Here is a 27,662-nt window from a genome sequence, read left to right on the forward strand (position 1 = left end):
AGACCAGTAATAAGGCCCGGTAAGGACTCTAGACAATTACCGAATTGTGTCTCCTCATGTCGATGAACATGTATATGTGAACAGGAAACGCTATCACAGCATAAATGTGCAAGTAGTATTTGATGCTCACTATAAGATTCTTGACATTGTGGCAAGGTGGCCTGGCTCAGTCAACGATGCAAGAATACTAGATAAGTCAGCACTCAAACTGATGTTTGAGGAACAACATGTACCTGCAGGATGCTACCTTCCCGGGGACAGTGGCTATCCCTGTAAGCAGTGGCTCCTCACTCCTTACCTTCGCCCTCAAACTGTTGCACAAGCTAATTATAACAGGTGGGTTTATTTGTAAATAGTGTTCTGTTAGGTTTAGATATGCTTTGAACGAATCTAGTAGCTTTCTCCCCAGGGCCGCCCTCCCGCGTGTGCCCGCAGCCCCTACAAGAACCGGTCCCTGCCCCCCTTTGGGCACGCTCTCCTCCCAAGGCTAAGTCCCCGGGGCGTGGCCGCCCAAACTAACCCCCCTCCTCCCAACAGTTCCAGTACCTTACGATGCAGCCGAGGGGACTGACGCCACCACCACCACTGCCACCACCGCCACAACAAGGGTTATTCAAATGTGGAACATGCTTCAGGTGTTGCCCCAAGATGCCTCAGCCCCGCAGCCCCACTTCCCTATGATAGTGCAGGCAGGGAATGTCATACAGGTGAGAGAGAGAGAGAGAGAGAGAGAGAGAGAGAGAGAGAGAAAGTTTTTTACATACAGAAAGGAGAGACAGAGATAGAAAATCAATCTTACTACTACTACTACTACTACTACTACTACTACTACTACTACTACTACTACTACTACTACTACTTCTGAGCACCTCCTTCCTCTCAGGTTGTTCCAGCTGACAACACGCAGGTATTAGGGGCAGAAGTCGTTGGAGTTGGTCGGGTCATGCAAGTGGTCGGAGTCCCAGGCTTTCCCCCGACCCCAGCCCCAGACCCCTGCCCCAGCCACCCCTCTCCCTGTGACCCCTGCCCAGTCATCCCTCACCCCCTCCTGCCCCCATGCGGTGCTGCCAGCGGGGGTGATGGGAGGTGGAGGTGGGCCACACACACCTGGGTTAGCTGTGGCTTGGCTTATCTCCCTCCTCAGCAGGTGAGAGAGAGAGAGAGTGTATATACATCTGTTGTTATTGTATTTATTTGTCTATATTTTCCTTACAGAGTGATTGATTGATTAAATGATATATATTGGTGTTAATATATACAGACAGACTGGTATATAGACATTCTGATATGTGATGGCCAGTCCATGGAGCACAAGGTCTTTGTGGACTAATGAATATTTTACACTAAGGTTTAAGACCAGTGTTTTATTCAGCTATCATGAAAAAAAAAAGAAAAAGACAGTACATAATTATTTAGTAAGTAATTCATAACTTTAACCCAATCAAATTATAGATACATGCAAAAAAGAATTATATCAATAACAAAAGTAAATAATAATAATAATAATAATAATAACTATTACAAATTACAAACAATTACATATGTTTATAATAGTAGAGCTGATTACAATTTGAAAACTAATAAATACAATGAATAATTACTTGTTAAGTGTTGTTTTATCAGTAATTTAAAGGAATGTAATGGTTTGTTTTTAACTGTGTCCGAGAGCCGGGTCCAGTGCTTGGTTCCTCGTGAGACGACACTCTGTTGGGCACGGGAGGTTCAGCAGAAGGGTGTCCTCAAGTTACCTGTCTGTCTTAACTGAATATCATGAGCCCGTGTCTCTTGTGTTTGTATTAAGAGCTTTGTATACAAACGCCAAGGTCTGGAATACAGTAATGTCTCCAGTTTCTAGGAGTTTAAGATCCACTGCTATGTTCGGACTTGTTACTGTTTGTCTTATTCCAAATTAGCTTTTTTGGGGCAAGAAATAATTTATGAGTGTAGGTTGCACTAGGAGAAAGAGAGAGAGAGAGAGAGAGAGAGAGAGAGAGAGAGAGAGAGAGAGAGGGAATGTTTTAGATATTATTATTATTATTATTATTATTATTATTATTATTATTATTATTATTATTATTATTATTATTATTATTATTACTGCTACATATTTCTCTCTCTCTCTCTCTCTCTCTCTCTCTCTCTCTCTCTCTCTCTCTCTCTCTCTCTCTCTCTCTCTCTCTCTCTCTCTCTCTCTCTCTCTCTTACAATAATAGTTTTACCCTTCTCTCTCATCCTCTCTCCCACTTCCACTCACTCACTCTCTCCCTCCTTTTGCAGCAAATCCCGAGGATCAACGAGGACATGGTGGACCCAGAGATTGCAGCAGCAGCAAGAGAGAGAGAGAGAAGCAAGAGAGGAGGGAGAGGAAGGAGAGGAGGAGGAGAGAGAGGGAGGCCAGGAGGGAGGCACGTCAGAGAGAGAGGGAGAGGAAGAGGTTGATTCTGTTACAACAACAACTGCAACAACAACAACAGTTAGTCAGTGAGGAGGGGGAGGGGCCGTCCTCTGATGCTGAGGATGAGGTATTGTTCAGGGTAAGTAGTAGTAGTAGTAGTAGTAATGCATCATTTTTAAACTTTCCGAGATAATCTTATTTCAACAGGTAGAGATGAAAAAGTCCTCTAACTGACAAAAAAAAAACATTATCTATTTATTTTGTTATGTAGGCCAGCCAGCCGTGGGGGGGGACAAAACTTCAATAAAAGAGACTCTCTGAGGTGTGGCTCCCCAAAATAGAATTGCAAATGGTAGCCAGAATTTACATGAATACTGGAGGGTGCTGTCAGGCCAAACCAGCTCCCCATCTGTGCCTATGCAGTGTCTGGCCAGCCACTAGTGTGTTTTGGGGGCTCAGACCAGCAGATTCCCACTGTTTATTCACTGTTTGTGTTGATGCAGTGTCTGGGCAGCCACTTGTGTGTTTTGGGGGCTCAGACCAGCAGATTCCCACTGTTTATTCACTGTTTGTGTTGATCTAGTGTTTGGCCAGCCACTTGTGTGTATATAGGGGACTCAGACCAGCAGATTCCCACTGTTTATCCACTGTTTGTGTTGATGCAGTGTTTGGCCAGCCACTTGTGTGTTTTGGGGGCTCAGACCAGCAGATTCCTACTATTTATCCACTGTTTGTGTTGATCTAGTGTTTGGCCAGCCACTTGTGTTTATGTAGGGGACTCAGACCAGCAGATTCCCACTGTTTATCCACTGTTTGTGTTGATGCAGTGTTTGGCCAGCCACTTGTGTGTTTTGGGGGCTCAGACCAGCAGATTCCCACTGTTTATTCACTGTTTGTGTTGATCTAGTGTTTGGCCACCCACTTGTGTGTTTTGGGGGCTCAGACCAGCAGATTCCCACTGTTTATTCACTGTTTGTGTTGATCTAGTGTTTGGCCAGCCACTTGTGTGTATGTAGGGGACTCAGACCAGCAGATTCCCACTGTTTATCCACTGTTTGTGTTGATGCAGTGTTTGGCCAGCCACTTGTGTGTATGTAGGGGACTCAGACCAGCAGATTCCCACTGTTTATCCACTGTTTGTGTTGATGCAGTGTTTGGCCAGCCACTTGTGTGTATGTAGGGGACTCAGACCAGCAGATTCCCACTGTTTATTCACTGTTTGTGTTGATGCAGTGTTTGGCCAGCCACTTGTGTGTACGAGTATGTAGGGGACTCAGACCAGCAGATTCCCACTGTTTATCCACTGTTTGTGTTGATGCAGTGTTTGGCCAACCACTTGTGTGTTTTGGGGGCTCAGACCAGCAGATTCCTACTATTTATCACTGTTTGTGTTGATCTAGTGTTTGGCCAGCCACTTGTGTTTATGTAGGGGACTCAGACCAGCAGATTCCCACTGTTTATCCACTGTTTGTGTTGATCTAGTGTTTGGCCAGCCACTTGTGTGTTTTGGGGGCTCAGACCAGCAGATTCCCACTGTTTATTCACTGTGTGTTGATCTAGTGTTTGGCCAGCCACTAGTGTGTTTTGGGGGCTTAGACCAGCAGATTCTCACTGTTTATTCACTGTTTGTGTTGATGCAGTGTTTGGCCAGCCACTTGTGTGTATGTAGGGGACTCAGACCAACAGATTCCCACTGTTTATCCACTGTTTGTGTTGATGCAGTGTTTGGCCAGCCACTTGTGTGTATGTAGGGGACTCAGACCAGCAGATTCCCACTGTTTATTCACTGTTTGTGTTGATGCAGTATTTGGCCAGCCACTTGTGTGTATGTAGCGGACTCAGACCAGCAGATTCCCACTGTTTATCCACTGTTTGTGTTGATGCAGTGTTTGGCCAGCCACTTGTGTGTTTTGGGGGCTCAGACCAGCAGATTCCTACTATTTATCCACTGTTTGTGTTGATCTAGTGTTTGGCCAGCCACTTGTGTTTATGTAGGGGACTCAGACCAGCAGATTCCCACTGTTTATCCACTGTTTGTGTTGATCTAGTGTTTGGCCAGCCATTTGTGTGTTTTGGGGGCTCAGACCAGCAGATTCCCACTGTTTATTCACTGTTTGTGTTGATCTAGTGTTTGGCCAGCCACTAGTGTGTTTTGGGGGCTCAGACCAGCAGATTCTCACTGTTTATTCACTGTTTGTGTTGATCTAGTGTTTGGCCAGCCACTTGTGTGTATGTAGGGGACTCAGACCAGCAGATTCCCACTGTTTATTCACTGTTTGTGTTGATGCAGTATTTGGCCAGCCACTTGTGTGTATGTAGCGGACTCAGACCAGCAGATTCCCACTGTTTATCCACTGTTTGTGTTGATGCAGTGTTTGGCCAGCCACTTGTGTGTTTTGGGGGCTCAGACCAGCAGATTCCTACTATTTATCCACTGTTTGTGTTGATCTAGTGTTTGGCCAGCCACTTGTGTTTATGTAGGGGACTCAGACCAGCAGATTCCCACTGTTTATCCACTGTTTGTGTTGATGCAGTGTTTGGCCAACCACTTGTGTGTTTTGGGGGCTCAGACCAGCAGATTCCTACTATTTATCACTGTTTGTGTTGATCTAGTGTTTGGCCAGCCACTTGTGTTTATGTAGGGGACTCAGACCAGCAGATTCCCACTGTTTATCCACTGTTTGTGTTGATCTAGTGTTTGGCCAGCCACTTGTGTGTTTTGGGGGCTCAGACCAGCAGATTCCCACTGTTTATTCACTGTTTGTGTTGATCTAGTGTTTGGCCAGCCACTAGTGTGTTTTGGGGGCTCAGACCAGCAGATTCTCACTGTTTATTCACTGTTTGTGTTGATCTAGTGTTTGGCCAGCCACTTGTGTGTATGTAGGGGACTCAGACCAGCAGATTCCCACTGTTTATTCACTGTTTGTGTTGATGCAGTATTTGGCCAGCCACTTGTGTGTATGTAGCGGACTCAGACCAGCAGATTCCCACTGTTTATCCACTGTTTGTGTTGATGCAGTGTTTGGCCAGCCACTTGTGTGTTTTGGGGGCTCAGACCAGCAGATTCCTACTATTTATCCACTGTTTGTGTTGATCTAGTGTTTGGCCAGCCACTTGTGTTTATGTAGGGGACTCAGACCAGCAGATTCCCACTGTTTATCCACTGTTTGTGTTGATGTAGTGTTTGGCCAGCCACTTGTGTGTTTTGGGGGCTCAGACCAGCAGATTCCCACTGTTTATTCACTGTTTGTGTTGATCTAGTGTTTGGCCAGCCACTAGTGTGTTTTGGGGGCTCAGACCAGCAGATTCTCACTGTTTATTCACTGTTTGTGTTGATCTAGTGTTTGGCCAGCCACTTGTGTGTATGTAGGGGACTCAGACCAGCAGATTCCCACTGTTTATTCACTGTTTGTGTTGATCTAGTGTTTGGCCAGCCACTTGTGTGTATGTAGGGGACTCAGACCAGCAGATTCCCACTGTTTATCCATTGTTTGTGTTGATGCAGTGTTTGGCCAGCCACTTGTGTGTATGTAGGGGACTCAGACCAGCAGATTCCCACTGTTTATTCACTGTTTGTGTTGATGCAGTGTTTGGCCAGCCACTTGTGTGTATGTAGGGGACTCAGACCAGCAGATTCCCACTGTTTATCCACTGTTTGTGTTGATGCAGTGTTTGGCCAACCACTTGTGTGTTTTGGGGGCTCAGACCAGCAGATTCCTACTATTTATCACTGTTTGTGTTGATCTAGTGTTTGGCCAGCCACTTGTTTTTATGTAGGGGACTCAGACCAGCAGATTCCCACTGTTTATCCACTGTTTGTGTTGATCTAGTGTTTGGCCAGCCACTTGTGTGTTTTGGGGGCTCAGACCAGCAGATTCCCACTGTTTATTCACTGTGTGTTGATCTAGTGTTTGGCCAGCCACTAGTGTGTTTTGGGGGCTTAGACCAGCAGATTCTCACTGTTTATTCACTGTTTGTGTTGATGCAGTGTTTGGCCAGCCACTTGTGTGTATGTAGGGGACTCAGACCAACAGATTCCCACTGTTTATCCACTGTTTGTGTTGATGCAGTGTTTGGCCAGCCACTTGTGTGTATGTAGGGGACTCAGACCAGCAGATTCCCACTGTTTATTCACTGTTTGTGTTGATGCAGTATTTGGCCAGCCACTTGTGTGTATGTAGCGGACTCAGACCAGCAGATTCCCACTGTTTATCCACTGTTTGTGTTGATGCAGTGTTTGGCCAGCCACTTGTGTGTTTTGGGGACTCAGACCAGCAGATTCCTACTATTTATCCACTGTTTGTGGTGATCTAGTGTTTGGCCAGCCACTTGTGTTTATGTAGGGGACTCAGACCAGCAGATTCCCACTGTTTATCCACTGTTTGTGTTGATCTAGTGTTTGGCCAGCCATTTGTGTGTTTTGGGGGCTCAGACCAGCAGATTCCCACTGTTTATTCACTGTTTGTGTTGATCTAGTGTTTGGCCAGCCACTAGTGTGTTTTGGGGGCTCAGACCAGCAGATTCTCACTGTTTATTCACTGTTTGTGTTGATCTAGTGTTTGGCCAGCCACTTGTGTGTATGTAGGGGACTCAGACCAGCAGATTCCCACTGTTTATTCACTGTTTGTGTTGATGCAGTATTTGGCCAGCCACTTGTGTGTATGTAGCGGACTCAGACCAGCAGATTCCCACTGTTTATCCACTGTTTGTGTTGATGCAGTGTTTGGCCAGCCACTTGTGTGTTTTGGGGGCTCAGACCAGCAGATTCCTACTATTTATCCACTGTTTGTGTTGATCTAGTGTTTGGCCAGCCACTTGTGTTTATGTAGGGGACTCAGACCAGCAGATTCCCACTGTTTATCCACTGTTTGTGTTGATGCAGTGTTTGGCCAACCACTTGTGTGTTTTGGGGGCTCAGACCAGCAGATTCCTACTATTTATCACTGTTTGTGTTGATCTAGTGTTTGGCCAGCCACTTGTGTTTATGTAGGGGACTCAGACCAGCAGATTCCCACTGTTTATCCACTGTTTGTGTTGATCTAGTGTTTGGCCAGCCACTTGTGTGTTTTGGGGGCTCAGACCAGCAGATTCCCACTGTTTATTCACTGTTTGTGTTGATCTAGTGTTTGGCCAGCCACTAGTGTGTTTTGGGGGCTCAGACCAGCAGATTCTCACTGTTTATTCACTGTTTGTGTTGATCTAGTGTTTGGCCAGCCACTTGTGTGTATGTAGGGGACTCAGACCAGCAGATTCCCACTGTTTATTCACTGTTTGTGTTGATGCAGTATTTGGCCAGCCACTTGTGTGTATGTAGCGGACTCAGACCAGCAGATTCCCACTGTTTATCCACTGTTTGTGTTGATGCAGTGTTTGGCCAGCCACTTGTGTGTTTTGGGGGCTCAGACCAGCAGATTCCTACTATTTATCCACTGTTTGTGTTGATCTAGTGTTTGGCCAGCCACTTGTGTTTATGTAGGGGACTCAGACCAGCAGATTCCCACTGTTTATCCACTGTTTGTGTTGATGTAGTGTTTGGCCAGCCACTTGTGTGTTTTGGGGGCTCAGACCAGCAGATTCCCACTGTTTATTCACTGTTTGTGTTGATCTAGTGTTTGGCCAGCCACTAGTGTGTTTTGGGGGCTCAGACCAGCAGATTCTCACTGTTTATTCACTGTTTGTGTTGATCTAGTGTTTGGCCAGCCACTTGTGTGTATGTAGGGGACTCAGACCAGCAGATTCCCACTGTTTATTCACTGTTTGTGTTGATCTAGTGTTTGGCCAGCCACTTGTGTGTATGTAGGGGACTCAGACCAGCAGATTCCCACTGTTTATCCATTGTTTGTGTTGATGCAGTGTTTGGCCAGCCACTTGTGTGTATGTAGGGGACTCAGACCAGCAGATTCCCACTGTTTATCCACTGTTTGTGTTGATCAAGTGTTTGGCCAGCAACTTGTGTGTATGTAGGGGACTCAGACCAGCAGATTCCCACTGTTTATTCACTGTTTGTGTTGATGCAGTGTTTGGCCAGCCACTTGTGTGTATGTAGGGGACTCAGACCAGCAGATTCCCACTGTTTATCCACTGTTTGTGTTGATGCAGTGTTTGGCCAACCACTTGTGTGTTTTGGGGGCTCAGACCAGCAGATTCCTACTATTTATAACTGTTTGTGTTGATCTAGTGTTTGGCCAGCCACTTGTGTTTATGTAGGGGACTCAGACCAGCAGATTTCCACTGTTTATCCACTGTTTGTGTTGATCTAGTGTTTGGCCACCCACTTGTGTGTTTTGGGGGCTCAGACCAGCAGATTCCCACTGTTTATTCACTGTTTGTGTTGATCTAGTGTTTGGCCAGCCACTAGTGTGTTTTGGGGGCTCAGACCAGCAGATTCTCACTGTTTATTCACTGTTTGTGTTGATGTAGTGTTTGGCCAGCCACTTGTGTGTATGTAGGGGACTCAGACCAGCAGATTCCCACTGTTTATTCACTGTTTGTGTTGATCTAGTGTTTGGCCAGCCACTAGTGTGTTTTGGGGGCTCAGACCAGCAGATTCTCACTGTTTATTCACTGTTTGTGTTGATCTAGTGTTTGGCCAGCCACTTGTGTGTATGTAGGGGACTCAGACCAGCAGATTCCCACTGTTTATCCACTGTTTGTGTTGATGCAGTGTTTGGCCAGCCACTTGTGTGTATGTAGGGGACTCAGACCAGCAGATTCCCACTGTTTATTCACTGTTTGTGTTGATGCAGTGTTTGGCCAGCCACTTGTGTGTATGTAGGGGACTCAGACCAGCAGATTCCCACTGTTTATCCACTGTTTGTGTTGATGCAGTGTTTGGCCAACCACTTGTGTGTTTTGGGGGCTCAGACCAGCAGATTCCTACTATTTATCACTGTTTGTGTTGATCTAGTGTTTGGCCAGCCACTTGTGTTTATGTAGGGGACTCAGACCAGCAGATTCCCACTGTTTATCCACTGTTTGTGTTGATCTAGTGTTTGGCCAGCCACTTGTGTGTTTTGGGGGCTCAGACCAGCAGATTCCCACTGTTTATTCACTGTGTGTTGATCTAGTGTTTGGCCAGCCACTAGTGTGTTTTGGGGGCTTAGACCAGCAGATTCTCACTGTTTATTCACTGTTTGTGTTGATGCAGTGTTTGGCCAGCCACTTGTGTGTATGTAGGGGACTCAGACCAACAGATTCCCACTGTTTATCCACTGTTTGTGTTGATGCAGTGTTTGGCCAGCCACTTGTGTGTATGTAGGGGACTCAGACCAGCAGATTCCCACTGTTTATTCACTGTTTGTGTTGATGCAGTATTTGGCCAGCCACTTGTGTGTATGTAGCGGACTCAGACCAGCAGATTCCCACTGTTTATCCACTGTTTGTGTTGATGCAGTGTTTGGCCAGCCACTTGTGTGTTTTGGGGGCTCAGACCAGCAGATTCCTACTATTTATCCACTGTTTGTGTTGATCTAGTGTTTGGCCAGCCACTTGTGTTTATGTAGGGGACTCAGACCAGCAGATTCCCACTGTTTATCCACTGTTTGTGTTGATCTAGTGTTTGGCCAGCCATTTGTGTGTTTTGGGGGCTCAGACCAGCAGATTCCCACTGTTTATTCACTGTTTGTGTTGATCTAGTGTTTGGCCAGCCACTAGTGTGTTTTGGGGGCTCAGACCAGCAGATTCTCACTGTTTATTCACTGTTTGTGTTGATCTAGTGTTTGGCCAGCCACTTGTGTGTATGTAGGGGACTCAGACCAGCAGATTCCCACTGTTTATTCACTGTTTGTGTTGATGCAGTATTTGGCCAGCCACTTGTGTGTATGTAGCGGACTCAGACCAGCAGATTCCCACTGTTTATCCACTGTTTGTGTTGATGCAGTGTTTGGCCAGCCACTTGTGTGTTTTGGGGGCTCAGACCAGCAGATTCCTACTATTTATCCACTGTTTGTGTTGATCTAGTGTTTGGCCAGCCACTTGTGTTTATGTAGGGGACTCAGACCAGCAGATTCCCACTGTTTATCCACTGTTTGTGTTGATGCAGTGTTTGGCCAACCACTTGTGTGTTTTGGGGGCTCAGACCAGCAGATTCCTACTATTTATCACTGTTTGTGTTGATCTAGTGTTTGGCCAGCCACTTGTGTTTATGTAGGGGACTCAGACCAGCAGATTCCCACTGTTTATCCACTGTTTGTGTTGATCTAGTGTTTGGCCAGCCACTTGTGTGTTTTGGGGGCTCAGACCAGCAGATTCCCACTGTTTATTCACTGTTTGTGTTGATCTAGTGTTTGGCCAGCCACTAGTGTGTTTTGGGGGCTCAGACCAGCAGATTCTCACTGTTTATTCACTGTTTGTGTTGATCTAGTGTTTGGCCAGCCACTTGTGTGTATGTAGGGGACTCAGACCAGCAGATTCCCACTGTTTATTCACTGTTTGTGTTGATGCAGTATTTGGTCAGCCACTTGTGTGTATGTAGCGGACTCAGACCAGCAGATTCCCACTGTTTATCCACTGTTTGTGTTGATGCAGTGTTTGGCCAGCCACTTGTGTGTATGTAGCGGACTCAGACCAGCAGATTCCTACTATTTATCCACTGTTTGTGTTGATCTAGTGTTTGGCCAGCCACTTGTGTTTATGTAGGGGACTCAGACCAGCAGATTCCCACTGTTTATCCACTGTTTGTGTTGATGTAGTGTTTGGCCAGCCACTTGTGTGTTTTGGGGGCTCAGACCAGCAGATTCCCACTGTTTATTCACTGTTTGTGTTGATCTAGTGTTTGGCCAGCCACTAGTGTGTTTTGGGGGCTCAGACCAGCAGATTCTCACTGTTTATTCACTGTTTGTGTTGATCTAGTGTTTGGCCAGCCACTTGTGTGTATGTAGGGGACTCAGACCAGCAGATTCCCACTGTTTATTCACTGTTTGTGTTGATCTAGTGTTTGGCCAGCCACTTGTGTGTATGTAGGGGACTCAGACCAGCAGATTCCCACTGTTTATCCATTGTTTGTGTTGATGCAGTGTTTGGCCAGCCACTTGTGTGTATGTAGGGGACTCAGACCAGCAGATTCCCACTGTTTATCCACTGTTTGTGTTGATCAAGTGTTTGGCCAGCCACTTGTGTGTATGTAGGGGACTCAGACCAGCAGATTCCCACTGTTTATTCACTGTTTGTGTTGATGCAGTGTTTGGCCAGCCACTTGTGTGTATGTAGGGGACTCAGACCAGCAGATTCCCACTGTTTATCCACTGTTTGTGTTGATGCAGTGTTTGGCCAACCACTTGTGTGTTTTGGGGGCTCAGACCAGCAGATTCCTACTATTTATAACTGTTTGTGTTGATCTAGTGTTTGGCCAGCCACTTGTGTTTATGTAGGGGACTCAGACCAGCAGATTTCCACTGTTTATCCACTGTTTGTGTTGATCTAGTGTTTGGCCACCCACTTGTGTGTTTTGGGGGCTCAGACCAGCAGATTCCCACTGTTTATTCACTGTTTGTGTTGATCTAGTGTTTGGCCAGCCACTAGTGTGTTTTGGGGGCTCAGACCAGCAGATTCTCACTGTTTATTCACTGTTTGTGTTGATGCAGTGTTTGGCCAGCCACTTGTGTGTATGTAGGGGACTCAGACCAGCAGATTCCCACTGTTTATCCATTGTTTGTGTTGATGCAGTGTTTGGCCAGCCACTTGTGTGTATGTAGGGGACTCAGACCAGCAGATTCCCACTGTTTATCCACTGTTTGTGTTGATGCAGTGTTTGGCCAACCACTTGTGTGTTTTGGGGGCTCAGACCAGCAGATTCCTACTATTTATGACTGTTTGTGTTGATCTAGTGTTTGGCCAGCCACTTGTGTTTATGTAGGGGACTCAGACCAGCAGATTTCCACTGTTTATCCACTGTTTGTGTTGATCTAGTGTTTGGCCACCCACTTGTGTGTTTTGGGGGCTCAGACCAGCAGATTCCCACTGTTTATTCACTGTTTGTGTTGATCTAGTGTTTGGCCAGCCACTAGTGTGTTTTGGGGGCTCAGACCAGCAGATTCTCACTGTTTATTCACTGTTTGTGTTGATGCAGTGTTTGGCCAGCCACTTGTGTGTATGTAGGGGACTCAGACCAGCAGATTCCCACTGTTTATCCATTGTTTGTGTTGATGCAGTGTTTAGCCAGCCACTTGTGTGTATGTAGGGGACTCAGACCAGCAGATTCCCACTGTTTATCCACTGTTTGTGTTGATGCAGTGTTTGGCCAGCCACTTGTGTGTATGTAGGGGACTCAGACCAGCAGATTCCCACTGTTTATTCACTGTTTGTGTTGATGCAGTATTTGGCCAGCCACTTGTGTGTATGTAGCAGACTCAGACCAGCAGATTCCCACTGTTTATCCACTTTGTGTTGATGCAGTGTTTGGCCAGCCACTTGTGTGTTTTGGGGGCTCAGACCAGCAGATTCCTACTATTTATCCACTGTTTGTGTTGATCTAGTGTTTGGCCAGCCACTTGTGTTTATGTAGGGGACTCAGACCAGCAGATTCCCACTGTTTATCCACTGTTTGTGTTGATCTAGTGTTTGGCCAGCCATTTGTGTGTTTTGGGGGCTCAGACCAGCAGATTCCCACTGTTTATTCACTGTTTGTGTTGATCTAGTGTTTGGCCAGCCACTAGTGTGTTTTGGGGGCTCAGACCAGCAGATTCTCACTGTTTATTCACTGTTTGTGTTGATCTAGTGTTTGGCCAGCCACTTGTGTGTATGTAGGGGACTCAGACCAGCAGATTCCCACTGTTTATTCACTGTTTGTGTTGATGCAGTATTTGGCCAGCCACTTGTGTGTATGTAGCGGACTCAGACCAGCAGATTCCCACTGTTTATCCACTGTTTGTGTTGATGCAGTGTTTGGCCAGCCACTTGTGTGTTTTGGGGGCTCAGACCAGCAGATTCCTACTATTTATCCACTGTTTGTGTTGATCTAGTGTTTGGCCAGCCACTTGTGCTTATGTAGGGGACTCAGACCAGCAGATTCCCACTGTTTATCCACTGTTTGTGTTGATGTAGTGTTTGGCCAGCCACTTGTGTGTTTTGGGGGCTCAGACCAGCAGATTCCCACTGTTTATTCACTGTTTGTGTTGATCTAGTGTTTGGCCAGCCACTAGTGTGTTTTGGGGGCTCAGACCAGCAGATTCTCACTGTTTATTCACTGTTTGTGTTGATCTAGTGTTTGGCCAGCCACTTGTGTGTATGTAGGGGACTCAGACCAGCAGATTCCCACTGTTTATTCACTGTTTGTGTTGATCTAGTGTTTGGCCAGCCACTTGTGTGTATGTAGGGGACTCAGACCAGCAGATTCCCACTGTTTATCCACTGTTTGTGTTGATGCAGTGTTTGGCCAGCCACTTGTGTGTTTTGGGGGCTCAGACCAGCAGATTCCTACTATTTATCCACTGTTTGTGTTGATCTAGTGTTTGGCCAGCCACTTGTGTGTATGTAGGGGACTCAGACCAGCAGATTCCCACTGTTTATTCACTGTTTGTGTTGATGCAGTGTTTGGCCAGCCACTTGTGTGTATGTAGGGGACTCAGACCAGCAGATTCCCACTGTTTATCCACTGTTTGTGTTGATGCAGTGTTTGGCCAACCACTTGTGTGTTTTGGGGGCTCAGACCAGCAGATTCCTACTATTTATCCACTGTTTGTGTTGATCTAGTGTTTGGCCAGCCACTTGTGTTTATGTAGGGGACTCAGACCAGCAGATTCCCACTGTTTATCCACTGTTTGTGTTGATCTAGTGTTTGGCCAGCCACTTGTGTGTTTTGGGGGCTCAGACCAGCAGATTCCCACTGTTTATTCACTGTTTGTGTTGATCTAGTGTTTGGCCAGCCACTAGTGTGTTTTGGGGGCTCAGACCAGCAGATTCTCACTGTTTATTCACTGTTTGTGTTGATCTAGTGTTTGGCCAGCCACTTGTGTGTATGTAGGGGACTCAGACCAGCAGATTCCCACTGTTTATCCATTGTTTGTGTTGATGCAGTGTTTGGCCAGCCACTTGTGTGTATGTAGGGGACTGAGACAAGTTTATTTAATGTTCAGTGACCCGTTTGCAGGCACAGGGGTGTTGACGAGCTGGGTGTGCAGGAGACAGACAATTACAAAGGTTTACAGTTCAAATGCTACATGTATCTTCAAAATACAGATAATAAGTAGATAAATATTGAAATTAATATAAAATACCATTCTTTATTTAACACTTAACCAAACTTAACCAACATACACACACACGCTAACTCAGACAGTTCCCTAACTACCTTACCATCCCGCAGGAGGCCATGTCGGAGGTGCCGGTGGTGGGGTCGCCAGTTCCGGAGTACGAGGTGGAGGAGGAAAAGGAAGAGGAGGACGAGGAGGAGGCACGGATAAGGAAGAAGAAAAGATTATTAGCTGTAGCCCTCCCTCCAGCTGATAAGGGGATATTAAGGAGCCCTTCCTACAGGTGTGTCTGTCTACCTGTGTGTCTCTTTCTATCTCTCCTTTTCATTTTTCCAGTTTCCCATTATTTTCTCCACCCTCTCACTGTCTTTTCTCAGCCTCTCACAACCTGTCACACCCTCTCCCAGCTATTCACAGCCACTCACAGCCTCTCTCTCTCACTCTATCTCATTCCAGTGTATCCAGACCATTCCAGACTCACCCCAAACTGTCCCAAGACTTCCAGTCCATCCCAACTTCTCACAGCCTCTTCCAGCCTTTCACAGCCTCTCTCTCTCTCTCTCTCTCTCTCTCTCTCTCTCTCTCTCTCTCTCTCTCTCTCTCTCTCTCTCTCTCTCTCTCTCTCTCTCTCTCTCTCTCTCTCTCTCTCTCTCTCTCTCTCTCTCTCTCTCTCTCTCTCTCTCTCTCTCTCTCTCTCTCTCTCTCTCTCTCTCTCTCTCTCTCTCTCTCTCTCTCTCTCTCTCTCTCTCTCTCTCTCTCTCTCTCTCATTCCCAATGTATCCAGACCATCCCAGACTCACCCCAAACCATCTCCAAGACTCCCCTTCTCTCTTCCTCTCCTCTCCCTCTCTCTCCCTCCCCTCTCTCACTCTCCTAACTCTCCCCAGGAGAGGCCCCAGTGGTGAGCAGATGGTGATGCTGGAGATGATACTGGCATATTGAGTATTATAATTAGCCATAAACACTTGCTTGCTTACTTTCATGTCTACACAGGTTCGTTCGATGCAAGGAGTTGGCACAGGAGGCGTCCGAGGCTGTGTAGAGCGGCCGTCTGAACCTGGTGCCACAGCTTACTATGTTCAACAGGTGCGTGTGTGTGTGTGTGTGTGTGTGTGTGTGTGTGTGTGTGTGTGTGTGTGTGTGTGTGTGTGTTTTGTGTGGTCATTTCACTATCTATCTATCTGTTTAGTTTGTCTCCATCTGTCTGTCTTTCTGTCATTGGTCTGTCTGTCTGTCTGTGTATTGCAATGATTTTTCAGTTATGTATTTTATTTTTTATTCTTGTGTACTTGTGTCTGTCTGTATGTATGTATGTATCAGTCAGTGAGTCAGTCAGTCAGTCACTCAGTTAGTCAGTTAGTCAGTCATTCAGTCAGTCAGTTAGTCAGTCATTCAGTCAGTTAGTGAGTTAGTCAGTTAGTCAGTCTGTCAGTCACTCACACAGTGTTAATCCTCCTCTTCCTCCTCCTCCTCCTCCTCCTCCTCCTCCTCCTCCTCCTCCTCCTCCTCCTCCTCCTCCTCCTCCTCCTCCTCCTCCTCCTCCTCCTCCTCCTCCTCCTCCTCCTCCTCCTCCTCCTCCTCCTCCTCCTCCTCCTCCTCCTCCTCCTCCTGTTCCCCACCACCCCTGCCGAGAGGTGAGTGTATGTACGTGTGTGTGTGTGTGTGTGTGTGTGTGTGTGTGTGTAGTAATAATAGTAATGCTATGTACATATATAAATACTGTTAATATTATTGATAAAAAATATTGATGATGATGATGATGATGATTCAGTGGTGATTATGAAAATGTGCATTACAATATAGGGTAGATATTATTGTTATTACCTGTGTGTGTGTGTGTGTGTGTGTGTGTGTGTGTGTGTGTGTGTGTGTGTGTGTATGTGTGTGTGTGAGGAATAATTGAATAATTGAATAATTGATGCTCTCTCCTTTGCTATTCATTATATACATGGACAGATGCCTGAAGGAAGTGTGTGTAAGGGAGGATAAAGAGATCATGCTGGCCTATGCAGACGATGTCGCTGTCGTGACAGGAAGCCAACAAGATCTTCAAGAGGCCATGACAAGATGGAATGATGTTTTAAATAGGGAAGGAATGAGAATGAACAAACAAAAAACTTATTTACTAGTGGACAAGCAACAAGTGATGGTGTGGCTCTGAGCCACTGTAGTAGGGATGTTATGGTTTAAGTGTAGGAAGTTGCAAATGCTCACCTAACAATTGCACCTTAGTAGAAAAACACAAACAGGAAGTTTATGCAAGTTTTTATCCTTATATAAAATGTTGTATTGCATCAAACCTCCATACATTACTGTCTCTATCCAGTATGAGACCGGTGTTCAGGAAGCACAAGCATGTGCTGAATAACAAGAAGCCGGCATTGGTGAAGGTGACAACATTTCATCTATTTATACATACTTTTTATTATTAAAGCTTATCTTATAATTATTTCTGAAGAGATTGACTAATTTTTGTAGTATTTATGACTTAGAACTATGATAAAGCTATGAATTGATATAATTCCTGATTTGTTTTATCTTTTCATTATCCTTCCTTTGTTAATTGAGCATTTTATATTACTTAGCTTAAAAATGCAAGAACGGTTCAGAAGTATCCAACCTTGGGCTAAGGGCCAAAATTATGGTATCATTCAAAATGTCCTTCAAAGAAAGCCCTCTGTAATCCAACACACTTAGCCCATTAATCCTTCCATTTCTCATCAATTTGTTCAACATTCATATTTTTTCCCTTATAGGGTTGAACAATTTTCATGGGTTCAGAGCAAAAGGCTTCCTCATTCCTCCCCAAGGTATTCTCGGATGGTAAGCAGGTTTGACTCTGGAGCAAACCTGACCAAGGGCTACTGCCCAAGGCTACAGAGGTTCCTCTCCCTGAGGCTGAATGCACCATGTGAGATGGTTCTGTTATGTGGATGAATGTCATGGTGGATAGCAGTGCCACCACATTCCTACAATCATCCATCACTCCACTGCTCAAACGCTTCTGCAACCAATGATAGGTATGCTGCCACATTCTGCATGGTCTCCTTGGCTCTCAGATAAGGATACTGTCAACAGGTTTGGGATTGCCAAAAAATCATAAGGAGCTATGTCTGAAAAGTCCAGAGAGAGAGAGAGAGAGAAAGAATGAGCAAGAGAAAGAGTAGGATGAAGCAAAGGAAGAGTCAAGAGGGAGGAAGAGAGAGTAGGACAAGAAAAAACAGAACAAATAAATCCCCTACACGTCTTGTCTCCATTCACACAAGCCATGAAAAGCTTGTCCATCCCTGAGTGCTCAGAAGCAGTGTTCCACTGATGATGTGGAAACTTGAGACACCCAATCATTTAATGGGCTTTAGTAGGTTTTGTCACCAGTCTTCTGTGTGTCACTGACTACATTTTGAAATTTTTATCTGTTCTATTTAATTTTGTGTGTATGTACACAATGTTTATGGTCAATAAACTATTTATAAAACTATTTATCTGTGTGAGTAAGATAAAAGCAGTTATTGTTATTATTATTATTATTATTATTATTATTATTATTATTATTATTATTATTATTATTACACATTTTCCTCCTTGTATTTAAATATTATTATTATTATTATTATTATTATTATTATTATCATGAATTGTTCTTGTTTATAAATAAAATACTGTAACTGATTATTATTTTTTTTATCATTCATTTAGACTCTCTCTCTCTCTCTCTCTCTCTCTCTCTCTCTCTCTCTCTCATCTCTCTCTCTCTCTCTCTCTCTCTCTTCTCTCTCTCTCTCTCTCTCTCTCTCTCTCGAATAAAATGACTGGTGAGGAACTCTAATAATTAAAGTGCTAAAAAATCCATTAAACTACGAGAAATAAGACAAATAATTAATGACACACCTAATAACACAAACAAGGAGTAATAAACAAAACTTAAGCCAGAAAACACGAAAAGATAAAACTATCATATAAAGAAATACGAAGTTAAAAAAAAAATCATGAATATCAAATAAATAACTCACATATAATCAATAAACACGTAAGGAACAGTAAATAAACAATTAAGCCATTCATTGCAAGGGCCACAGTCAGAAAGTGAAAAAAAAAAAATGCTTAGTTAAATACCGAGGCTAAATAAAACAAGGAATTAGACAAATGACAAATAATTAATAAATACATAAGGAATAATGAATAAACAAAAATTAAGCCAGGAAGACTATTATAATTATTGCAAGGAGACGATATGTATGTATGTATTGTATGTAATTCGAGGTTAAAATGGCTCAAATCTGACCCAACAGCAGGCCATAAGTGAAGGTGTTCCTCAAGGCAGGGAAGGGGGGCAAGGAATAGGGGAGGGGCTATAAACTATTGGGGGGATATTAATTAATGACGCATCCAGTTTAGCGTGTGTGTATATTTCGCGTTGTGATAATTTAAAGGTTTTCTCGCGTTTTTATCTTTATTTATTTATTTATTTTATTTATTTATTTTATTTTTTTGGCAGGTGTTATATTTGTTGAGTGTTTTAAGTAACTGTGGCTCATTGCATCAAAACTCCATTCATTACCTTCGTGGGAAGGTTCAATTTGGCAAGGTTTTTTTTTCGCATTTTGGGTTTTGTAGTAAATTATGCATTTTCTCATATTTTTCTTTGCTGGTATTGTCCCTTCCACGCCATATATGACTGGAAAGTTGGGGGCGCCTTCCCCCCCCCACCCTCCACTGCTACGTTTTTTTTTTCTTAATCAGTCAGTCAACCAATCAATCAATCCCTTCATGAATCATACCCATTTCCAGGTGTCACCCCCACCCATAGATCTCTCATTCTGTCATGTATGAACAAGTGCTAAGGGCAAGCTGAACAAGTACAAAGGGCAAGCCAGCTGTCTCTTTTAATATTCTTGCCTGAAATAAGATTACAAATGAAGGTCTATTAATCATCCATTAAATAATCCATTTTTATTGCTTTCTCATTCTTCTTCCTCTGTGTATTGTTAAATTGGATGGTTATATCATTGTCCCTTCCTGTGTTTTAGTGTGCCATTACCTGTCCTCTCTTCCAGCTGATATTTAGTTTGTACTAAAATAGACTGGCATAACTTTACAATTTATACACAAATAACAACATAAACCAATAATGCATTGATATTATGCATGATAGGAGTGGACATTTCCACTCTACATCATTAATGAATGCATGATGAGACGCACACTATTACAAAGCTAATGAGTTCAATAAAAAACACTCAATAACAATTTCAATAACTTTATTAAAAATAGCAATCTTTATAAATCATGAAACTAGAAAACTTTAAGAACCTGGGGCTATAACATCAAATGCACAATAATGCAAACACTTTTTACACACACACTCTTTAATGATATTTCCTAATATACAGTATAATTCCAAACAGAGAGAGAGAGAGAGAGAGAGAGAGTGATGAACTACCTGGGGTCATAAATGTAAAGTACAGGTATCAGTCAGGCAAAGCATAGTGCTTGCCTGTCTCATATGGAATGTAAAAACATGGCTTCATATCATTCCAGACCTGGGATTATGGCCAAAAGTTACCAAGCAGTGCTGAGCAAAATCCAGTAGAGTAATATTCAGTATCATTGAATTACTGACAAAGTAAAGATCATTATGTGCAATGATACTCACTACCTAGGAGCATTTCAGGTTACTACCAAGAATCTGACCATGCTGGCAGGGATGGTTAGGCTACAACACATTACATACTTCTCCATTCAAATCAGTCAGCTGATTAAATGGTGAGTTAAACCATTTTGATCATCTAAATCATATTAAGGCATTGGATGAGACCTGGACAGCTTGGGTCAACACCATACATAGGTACTCCACTACTCTGTGGGAGGCACTTGATTGTGGCAAGAGTCATCACAATACCAAACACCATCCTTGACAAAGCACAGCATGGCCCACTCATCCACAGGAACCCAGCCATCTCTAAGGAGCAAATCAATGCTGCCCAGTGTCACTCCTCATCACTTTTAGGGAATAAGAAGTAGATCCCACCCCAGCACCATCTTTACATAGAATATAATACAGAGGACAAAGAAGGAATACAAACAGGGCACATGGTATGGTATGGAACACCAACCCTCACTTTTGGAAAACCCCAGCCACTCAGTAGGAGACCAGCCAGTCACCATGGCTATCACCTGGGGATTCTTAGGAACAGGTGTTAGGTATAGAATGAGAGATAAAGAAAACTCCCAATACATTTCAAGTCTATACGCAAGTCTCCATAGATAGACAAAAAAGTGTTCATGAATTAAACACAATATTGTAAGTTTTAAATGTTATGTGGTACCTTAGATAGATGGACAGGTCACTTGAGAAGAGAAAATAAGAAATGTCTTAGGAAGAGTATTTTGTCATATGTATGAATATATATGACTGTATGACATAGATGACTGGTGAAGTAGATTTTGTCCCTTATCAGAGTGGTTGTGTAGCTGAAACAAATTAATGATTATCAAAACAGAGACACATTTGAGCTGATTGGTGAATTACAGTTTCAGAGTGGATACAGCATACACTGGGATGATAAAACTACTGCAGTCATAAAGTAGATGAAAAAATACTGTGGGGAGGAATGTAAAGCAGTAACATATGCAACAAAAGAAAGAAAGAAAGAAAGAAAGAAAGAAAGAAAGAAAGAGAGAGAGAGAGAGAGAGAGAGAGAGAGAGAGAGAGAGAGAGAGAGAGAGAGAGAGAGAGAGAGAGAGAGAGAGAGAGAGAGAGAGAGAGAGAGAGAGAGAGAATGATGTGACATGACATCTTTAAGTACAAATGAGTATATAGTAACCATACACTGATACTTGTCCCCTTATACAGTGATAAGTTTACCCAAACACAATGGACACGGATGGAACTTTTGGAGGCTAAAGTGCTCCAGGTGACTGGTGGACTCCATTTCATTGCGGAGGTCCAGGATTCTCTGCACAGTTGGGCTTTTGGTGTCAGTGGAAGTGGTGGCAGTGTGGCAGCAGTAACAGTTTTGGTCTTTCTATGGGCAAGTTCTGTAGGATTCATATTCTGCCTCCTCATGAGGGACATCAGTGTGAAGGGTCAACAGAGCATCAATTCCCTCCTCAGGCAAAGAATGATGGATGCAATTTTCTGTTTCTTGTTGTTGCTCCACCTTTTCAGAGTGCTTGAGGCGCTCGTCAGCCAGCTTTCCACTGCTGGTGGGTGTCTCAGACTCACTGGTTCCTGTTCCACATCAAGAGTGTTAGCAGATGCCACTTGTATTTCATCTACTTAGTACATTACATCATTACATAAATAACTGGTGTTATCTGATATTAAAGTGCTAATGAGCAACATGCCACAGAAATCTGTTTATTTCAAGAAAATTATGAAGATAATAATAATGTTTCGTTGCACTTCATAAGATGGCTCAGTTTTTACTACTCACCAACACTGCTAAAGATAGCAACTGGACTCTTAAGGACGCTGCTTATCTTCTCGAGCTGCTGAAGGTCATGATCTGCTTCCTTTTCCTGCACCAGCTTTGATATCAAATCCTGCAGGAAACAACTGTGTTAATTCACATTTTGAATAAATCTAATAGATGAAATTTCACTTACAACACCTTATGTGTCTCTGGTGACTCATGGAGGACAGATACATCACCTGAGAGTAAATGGTCAGTGAAGAAGTTGACCCTTGATCCTGGCTAATCACATTAAGTACATTAAACACTCCTGTTAACTAATAAATGAGGGATAGATTTCTCTGGAAGGTTACATTACACTACTTCCCTGGCATTTGAAAACATTTTGCTCTACATGAACTCATATGGAAGCTTTACTGCAACATTAAATCTCAGCTAGATGCCAGATGGTGTAGCCTCCATCACAGAGCAAGGTAATGATATGAAGGCTTAGTACTTTGGTCAACACCTGAATAAGAACCGTTTGAGATGCAGCAGAGATCACTAACCTGCCAGCAATTGAATAAGAAGTGTGTGAGATGCAGCAGAGATCACTAACCTGCCAGCAATTGAATAAGAAGTGTGTGAGATGCAGCAGAAATCACTAATCTGCCATGACATGAATAAGAAGTGTGTGAGATGCAAAAGAGAGCACTAACCTGCAGAGTGGTTTTGCTTCATTTCCTCTCATTCATGATGGAGGCTGGCAAGGTCTAACTCGCGTTCTCGAGCTTGTTGCTTCATCACTCCTCGCTGCAACTGGTAGATGGTGATGTAGTCACCTGAAGAAGGATAAAATTCTTCATTAAAAGACCAAGGAAATGGCATACAGTAAACAGTAAACACTTCCTCCACTTCACTTTTACAGATGATTCAAATGAGCAAAAAACATGCATACACCGATGGACTCTGTCTCCTCATGCACTACAGCATGCTTAAGCTGCTACTTCCTGTCACTTAGCTCAGCCACCTCCTTCATGCTGCAAGTTAACCTGCTCTCCAGGACCCTGTGAGCCTCCTGCAGTTGTTGCAGCTTCTGTTAAAGCTCAGTTCCTCCCAATCCTGTTGTTTCTCCTGATAAAACAATAAGTTTGTTTCTCTCAACTTTTCTTAATACAGCCTCAATAAACAAATCCAATAACAATGCTTTTATTTTGTTATTAATTCAAAAAATTGAGCAACAGTGAGGAAAAATTATTTGCTTTATTATTAGAGAATATAAACTTTCTTACCTTTTGGTTCAGTTATGACATCTTCAGACAACTTTTCATGAGCAAGAGATTCTCCCAGCAGTTTGTTATACTTATCCCTCTCACAGTCTAGCTGAACCTGAAGACTGCTGCACTCACTCTCCAACCTGCTAACCTCAGATGTCAGTGTAGCCACTTGACCCAGCAATTTCCCCTTGGTATCTGTACCTGGAGGTGAAAAATTGATGCAACAGAGGGCCAGACAAGAATGACCAATGGAAGTAATTAGACGTAATGTAAGAAGTGGGTATAAGACTAAGGGAAATAGAAGGGCAATGGAGAGAGGGTTAGATGCACCAGAAATGTCTGTGGAGCCAGGAAAAATTTTAACTTGTAACAGAGATAACTAAGAGCAACTGTGAATGAATAAATGTGATGTAGCCTCGACCCATGACTGGGAAAATGCAAAAGCAGCACCTCAGACACCAGGACCATGATGACTGGCAGCTCCCAAAATTAGCTGCTGGCTTTTGTACTCCTAGTCACCACAGGAGGCTCATCCACAGCTAATCCTATCAGCTGATCATCTTGGGTGAAGTAATTGTTTATCAGTCTGGCTGTTGAGTCCTGATGCAGAGATGTGTGTGTGTGTGTGTGTGTGTGTGTGTGTGTGTGTGTGTGTGTGTGTGTGTGTGTGTGTGTGTGTGTGTGTGTGTGTGTGTGTGTGTGTGTGTGTGTGTGTGTGTGTGTGTGTGCACTTTGGAAAGCCTCCCTCCAAGGAGAATGTCAGTTTGATATACAAATATATATTCATGTGGATGGTAGCTCACATTTAGCTTCTGAGTTCTCACATGAAGACATGCCATCCTTGTCTTTTTCCTCTGAGGGAGTGACTTTATACTCTGTGATAAGTGCATGCAGCTCACTATTTTGTCTTGTGACGTTTTTTATTTCTATCTGTGAAAGACACAAGAAGGCAGTAAGTTAACTTGTTTAACATGCCACATCATTTTATATATATTATGCCAAGTTTAAACAGGAAAGCCTCACCAGAAGCATCAACTAAAGACCAAAGTGATTAACAAATCTTTCACTTTACCACCCTTAATGACAAAAGCTGATGATGTCCATATCCTGCATTTTTACACCTTCATGATTCCATTAGATTACATTAGATTACATTAGAACAGTATGTGACCAATGACGTCTCCATTCTACATTGCCATGACAAGAATACAGGGCTTTACTGAACATAAACCAAGGACGCCTCCATTCTACATTGCCATGACAAGAATACGGGGCTTTACTGAACATAAACCAAGGACGCCTCCATTCTACATTGCCATGACAAGAATACAGGGCTTTACTGAACATAAACCAATGACGCCTCCATTCTACATTGCCATGACAAGAATACAGGGCTTTACTGAACATAAACCAAGGATTCCCTCCTCCTCTCTCTAAGGGTTAGGGTTCTCTCAACAGTTACAGCGTGGTGTGAGAGATGCAGTGCTGTCAAGGCTTTACTATTTACAGGAAGCAACACACCAATAAATAAATGTTACTTTGGAAATGAAAACTGAATAATCAAAGGCTTTATATCTCATGAACTTCCCTTCTTTAATAAACTGTCTTCAAGCTGACAGACTCCAGTAGTATTGCATCTTAGGAATATTCTACAGCTGATTTCATAATAACTGCTCTCTAAAACTGACTACATGCCTCCTTCCCTACCTCCTACAGACTCTACTCAACAATTGTTGTTATTCTGTTTCATGCTGGTGTGACAGTTAACCAGTATATTAATTCCTTAGTTATGTACACTCTAGAATGGTGGTTCATTTTATCTACCAGTGATTTGAATTCCCAGCTTCTAAGTATTACATTATTATTTGTTGATTGGTACCATTTGTATGCAATCAGAGAAAGATTTCAATATAAAAACATATCCATGTTACTGTTACCTTTCAGAATGTAAACCAAAATGAAAGCTATGTAAATTCTTACTTTAGATTATGTTGTCATTTCATTGAATGATGTAATTTCTTGGTTCTTGTGCTTCTTCAAATGCAGTTCCCTTGTCTGGTTTCTCTGTCAATTCTAATTTCTTATTGCTCTGTGGAAAAACAAAGTGCAAATGTTTAGGATGAACTGATTCAATAATATTGCTTTCACAATTTCAATATTGTTCACAATTTCTGCAGGAAGTTTACTCCATATATTTACTATACGATTAAAGAAAAAATGTTTGGCCTTGTGGGATTTAAAACGTTTGGGTATAATCTTGAATCCATTATTTCTTGTTAGGTAGAATGAATGAGGAGGAGGAGGAGGAGGAGGAGGAGGAGGAGGAGGAGGAGGAGGAGGAGGAGGAGGAGGAGGAGGAGGAAGGAGGAAGGAGGAAGGAGGAGGAGGAGGAGGAGGGAGAAACAAAGATAGGAGGGAAGGAAGAAAGGAAGAAAAGGGAATAAGAGAGAGAGAGAGAGAGAGAGAGAGAGAGAGAGAGAGAGAGAGAGAGAGAGAGAGAGAGAGAGAGAGAGAGAGAGAGAGAGAGAGAGAGAGAGAGAGAGAGAGAGAGAGAGAGAGAGAGAGAGAGAGAGAGAGAGAGAGAGAGAGAGAGAGAGAGAGAGGAGTTGGTAAGGAAAATTATTACAATGGTCCAAGGTGAAGAACAGGGACTGGAATGAGAAGTGGAAGAAGCATATAGAATTGGAAAATATAGTGAAGGAGGTAAAAGACCATTAAAAGTGAGAATGAGATCCCAAGTTACAGTAAAGGAGATCCTAGTGAGAACTGGGAAGCTTGCTGAAAATTCAGAATACAAGAATATTTGGGTAAAAAAGAGATATGAACTTGGAAGAAAGGGAAAAAGAGAAGGATCTGAGGAATGAAGCCAAGCAAAAAAAACGAGAGAAGTACAGAGACCGAGAAGCAGAAATTTTATTGGAGGGTACTAGATATGAAACTAAGGAAATGGTATATTCAGGAAAGGGAACAAGAAATGAAAGAACCACAACAGCAGACAGACAAATTGCATGTGGTGGGAGAAGTAGTATATTAAGAGTAATATATACAAAACAAACTTCATGTAAACAAATAAAATTTTCAGAAAACTTGTCACACAAAACCTTATTAACAACTCACCTTCTCCTTCTGCGGCATTTCCTTCCTTCTTATCTTTCTCCTTTCCTTCTCCATCTTCCTCCTCCTCCTCCTCCTCCTCTCCTTCCTCTTTCTTTCCACCTTCCTCCTCCTCTTGTGACTCTTAACTCTCTTCCTCCTCGTCCTCCTCTTCCCCTGTGCTTCCCTCCTCTGAAAGAAAAGACTTGTTTAAAAAGCAAGAAAATATAGTAGTAATAGTAAAAAAAAGTCAATGAAATGAAAGTTTATACACATATGAAATTAGTGAAAATTTGACACCAAACATTCTCTATCTGTAACATTACATCAGAATGACGAGAACACAAGATATGAAAAGTATAATGACATATGACAGGAAAATAATCTTGTATACTTGTCCCTTAAATACTTGCTTCCTTGTATATTAACTCCCAAAATGCTCATTCCTTGTACTCTCATTTTCAAAACACCTCTTCCTTATATATTGTCACTCAAACACTCCTTTCTTGTACACTTATTCCCAAATCATTCCTGTCTTCCTGTATTCTCATTCTCCAAACACTCCTGCCTCTGCACACCCAGTTCCTCAAAACATTTCTTCATTGTTTACTCATTCCCCAAACACACCAACTTTCTTGTATACTTAGCTCTCAAAAGATGCATTTTTAAACATCCATAACTCCTTTTATTTTCATTCCCCAAACACTCCTGGCTGTGCACACTCCAGCACGTTAACACCACACACACATTCACACTCTTAATATCATCTGTCAGCCCCTAGTGGAAAGGGACAATCTTGTGGCCCACCATACTACACCTCAGGAGGTCAGACACAGCATTCAGTTAACAAAAAATCACATTAACACCCACTCCCCACAGAACATAGTAACACAAAATCAGATTAACACTCACCCCAACGTCACATTCACAAGACAAGTTCTCATCCCACAGCCGTAAACTGTTTGCGGCCACCTACGAGGACCTTGCCAAGAAGATGCTTGCCTACACAACCCCAACGGACACAGCTCTGTACCGGCGCATCCCGGCTAACACGACAGGCCTCGCCAGCATCCTCTTCTTCATCGAGCGACTCCAGAGGTGCTACATACCCGCGGGGGAGAAGCCTGTTAGCATGGGAGTTGCTGCTGGCTGGTACATGTTGTCAGCTCTCCTACAACAAGGTGAGGACCTGTTGAGGTGTAAGACTGGTCAGTTCAAGTGTTGGAGCATTTAGTGTTTGGTAAGATGGCTGGTACATGTTGCCAGCCCTCCTACAGCAGGGTGAGGACCTGTTGGGGTATGAGACTAAGTTGAA

At 43.3% G+C, this 27,662-nt stretch overlaps 1 protein-coding gene across 6 annotated transcripts in view; it reads left to right on the top strand.

Moving 5' to 3' along the window:
- LOC135106065 (peroxidase-like protein 3) overlaps positions 1 to 18,252 on the top strand; it is a 19,226-nt gene extending 974 nt beyond the window's left edge. For 2 of the 6 annotated variants that reach the window (XR_010271112.1, XR_010271113.1), the window contains exons 3-8: positions 157 to 707; positions 884 to 1,147; positions 2,278 to 2,534; positions 14,697 to 14,866; positions 15,577 to 15,669; positions 16,540 to 18,252. Coding sequence is in view for 1 of the 6 variants with exons in the window: in XM_064014909.1 (XP_063870979.1) it covers positions 240 to 336; positions 538 to 571 (131 nt within the window). In the remaining 5 variants the exon portion in view is untranslated. The remainder of the gene's footprint in view (positions 1 to 156; positions 708 to 883; positions 1,148 to 2,277; positions 2,535 to 14,696; positions 14,867 to 15,576; positions 15,670 to 16,539) is intronic. The other 4 variants (XR_010271114.1, XM_064014909.1, XR_010271116.1 and 1 more) reach the window with 4 other exon arrangements.
- The last annotated feature ends 9,410 nt before the right edge of the window (positions 18,253 to 27,662 follow it).

This window comes from Scylla paramamosain, chromosome 12 (genome assembly GCF_035594125.1).
Source record: "Scylla paramamosain isolate STU-SP2022 chromosome 12, ASM3559412v1, whole genome shotgun sequence".
Taxonomy (NCBI): domain Eukaryota; kingdom Metazoa; phylum Arthropoda; class Malacostraca; order Decapoda; family Portunidae; genus Scylla; species Scylla paramamosain.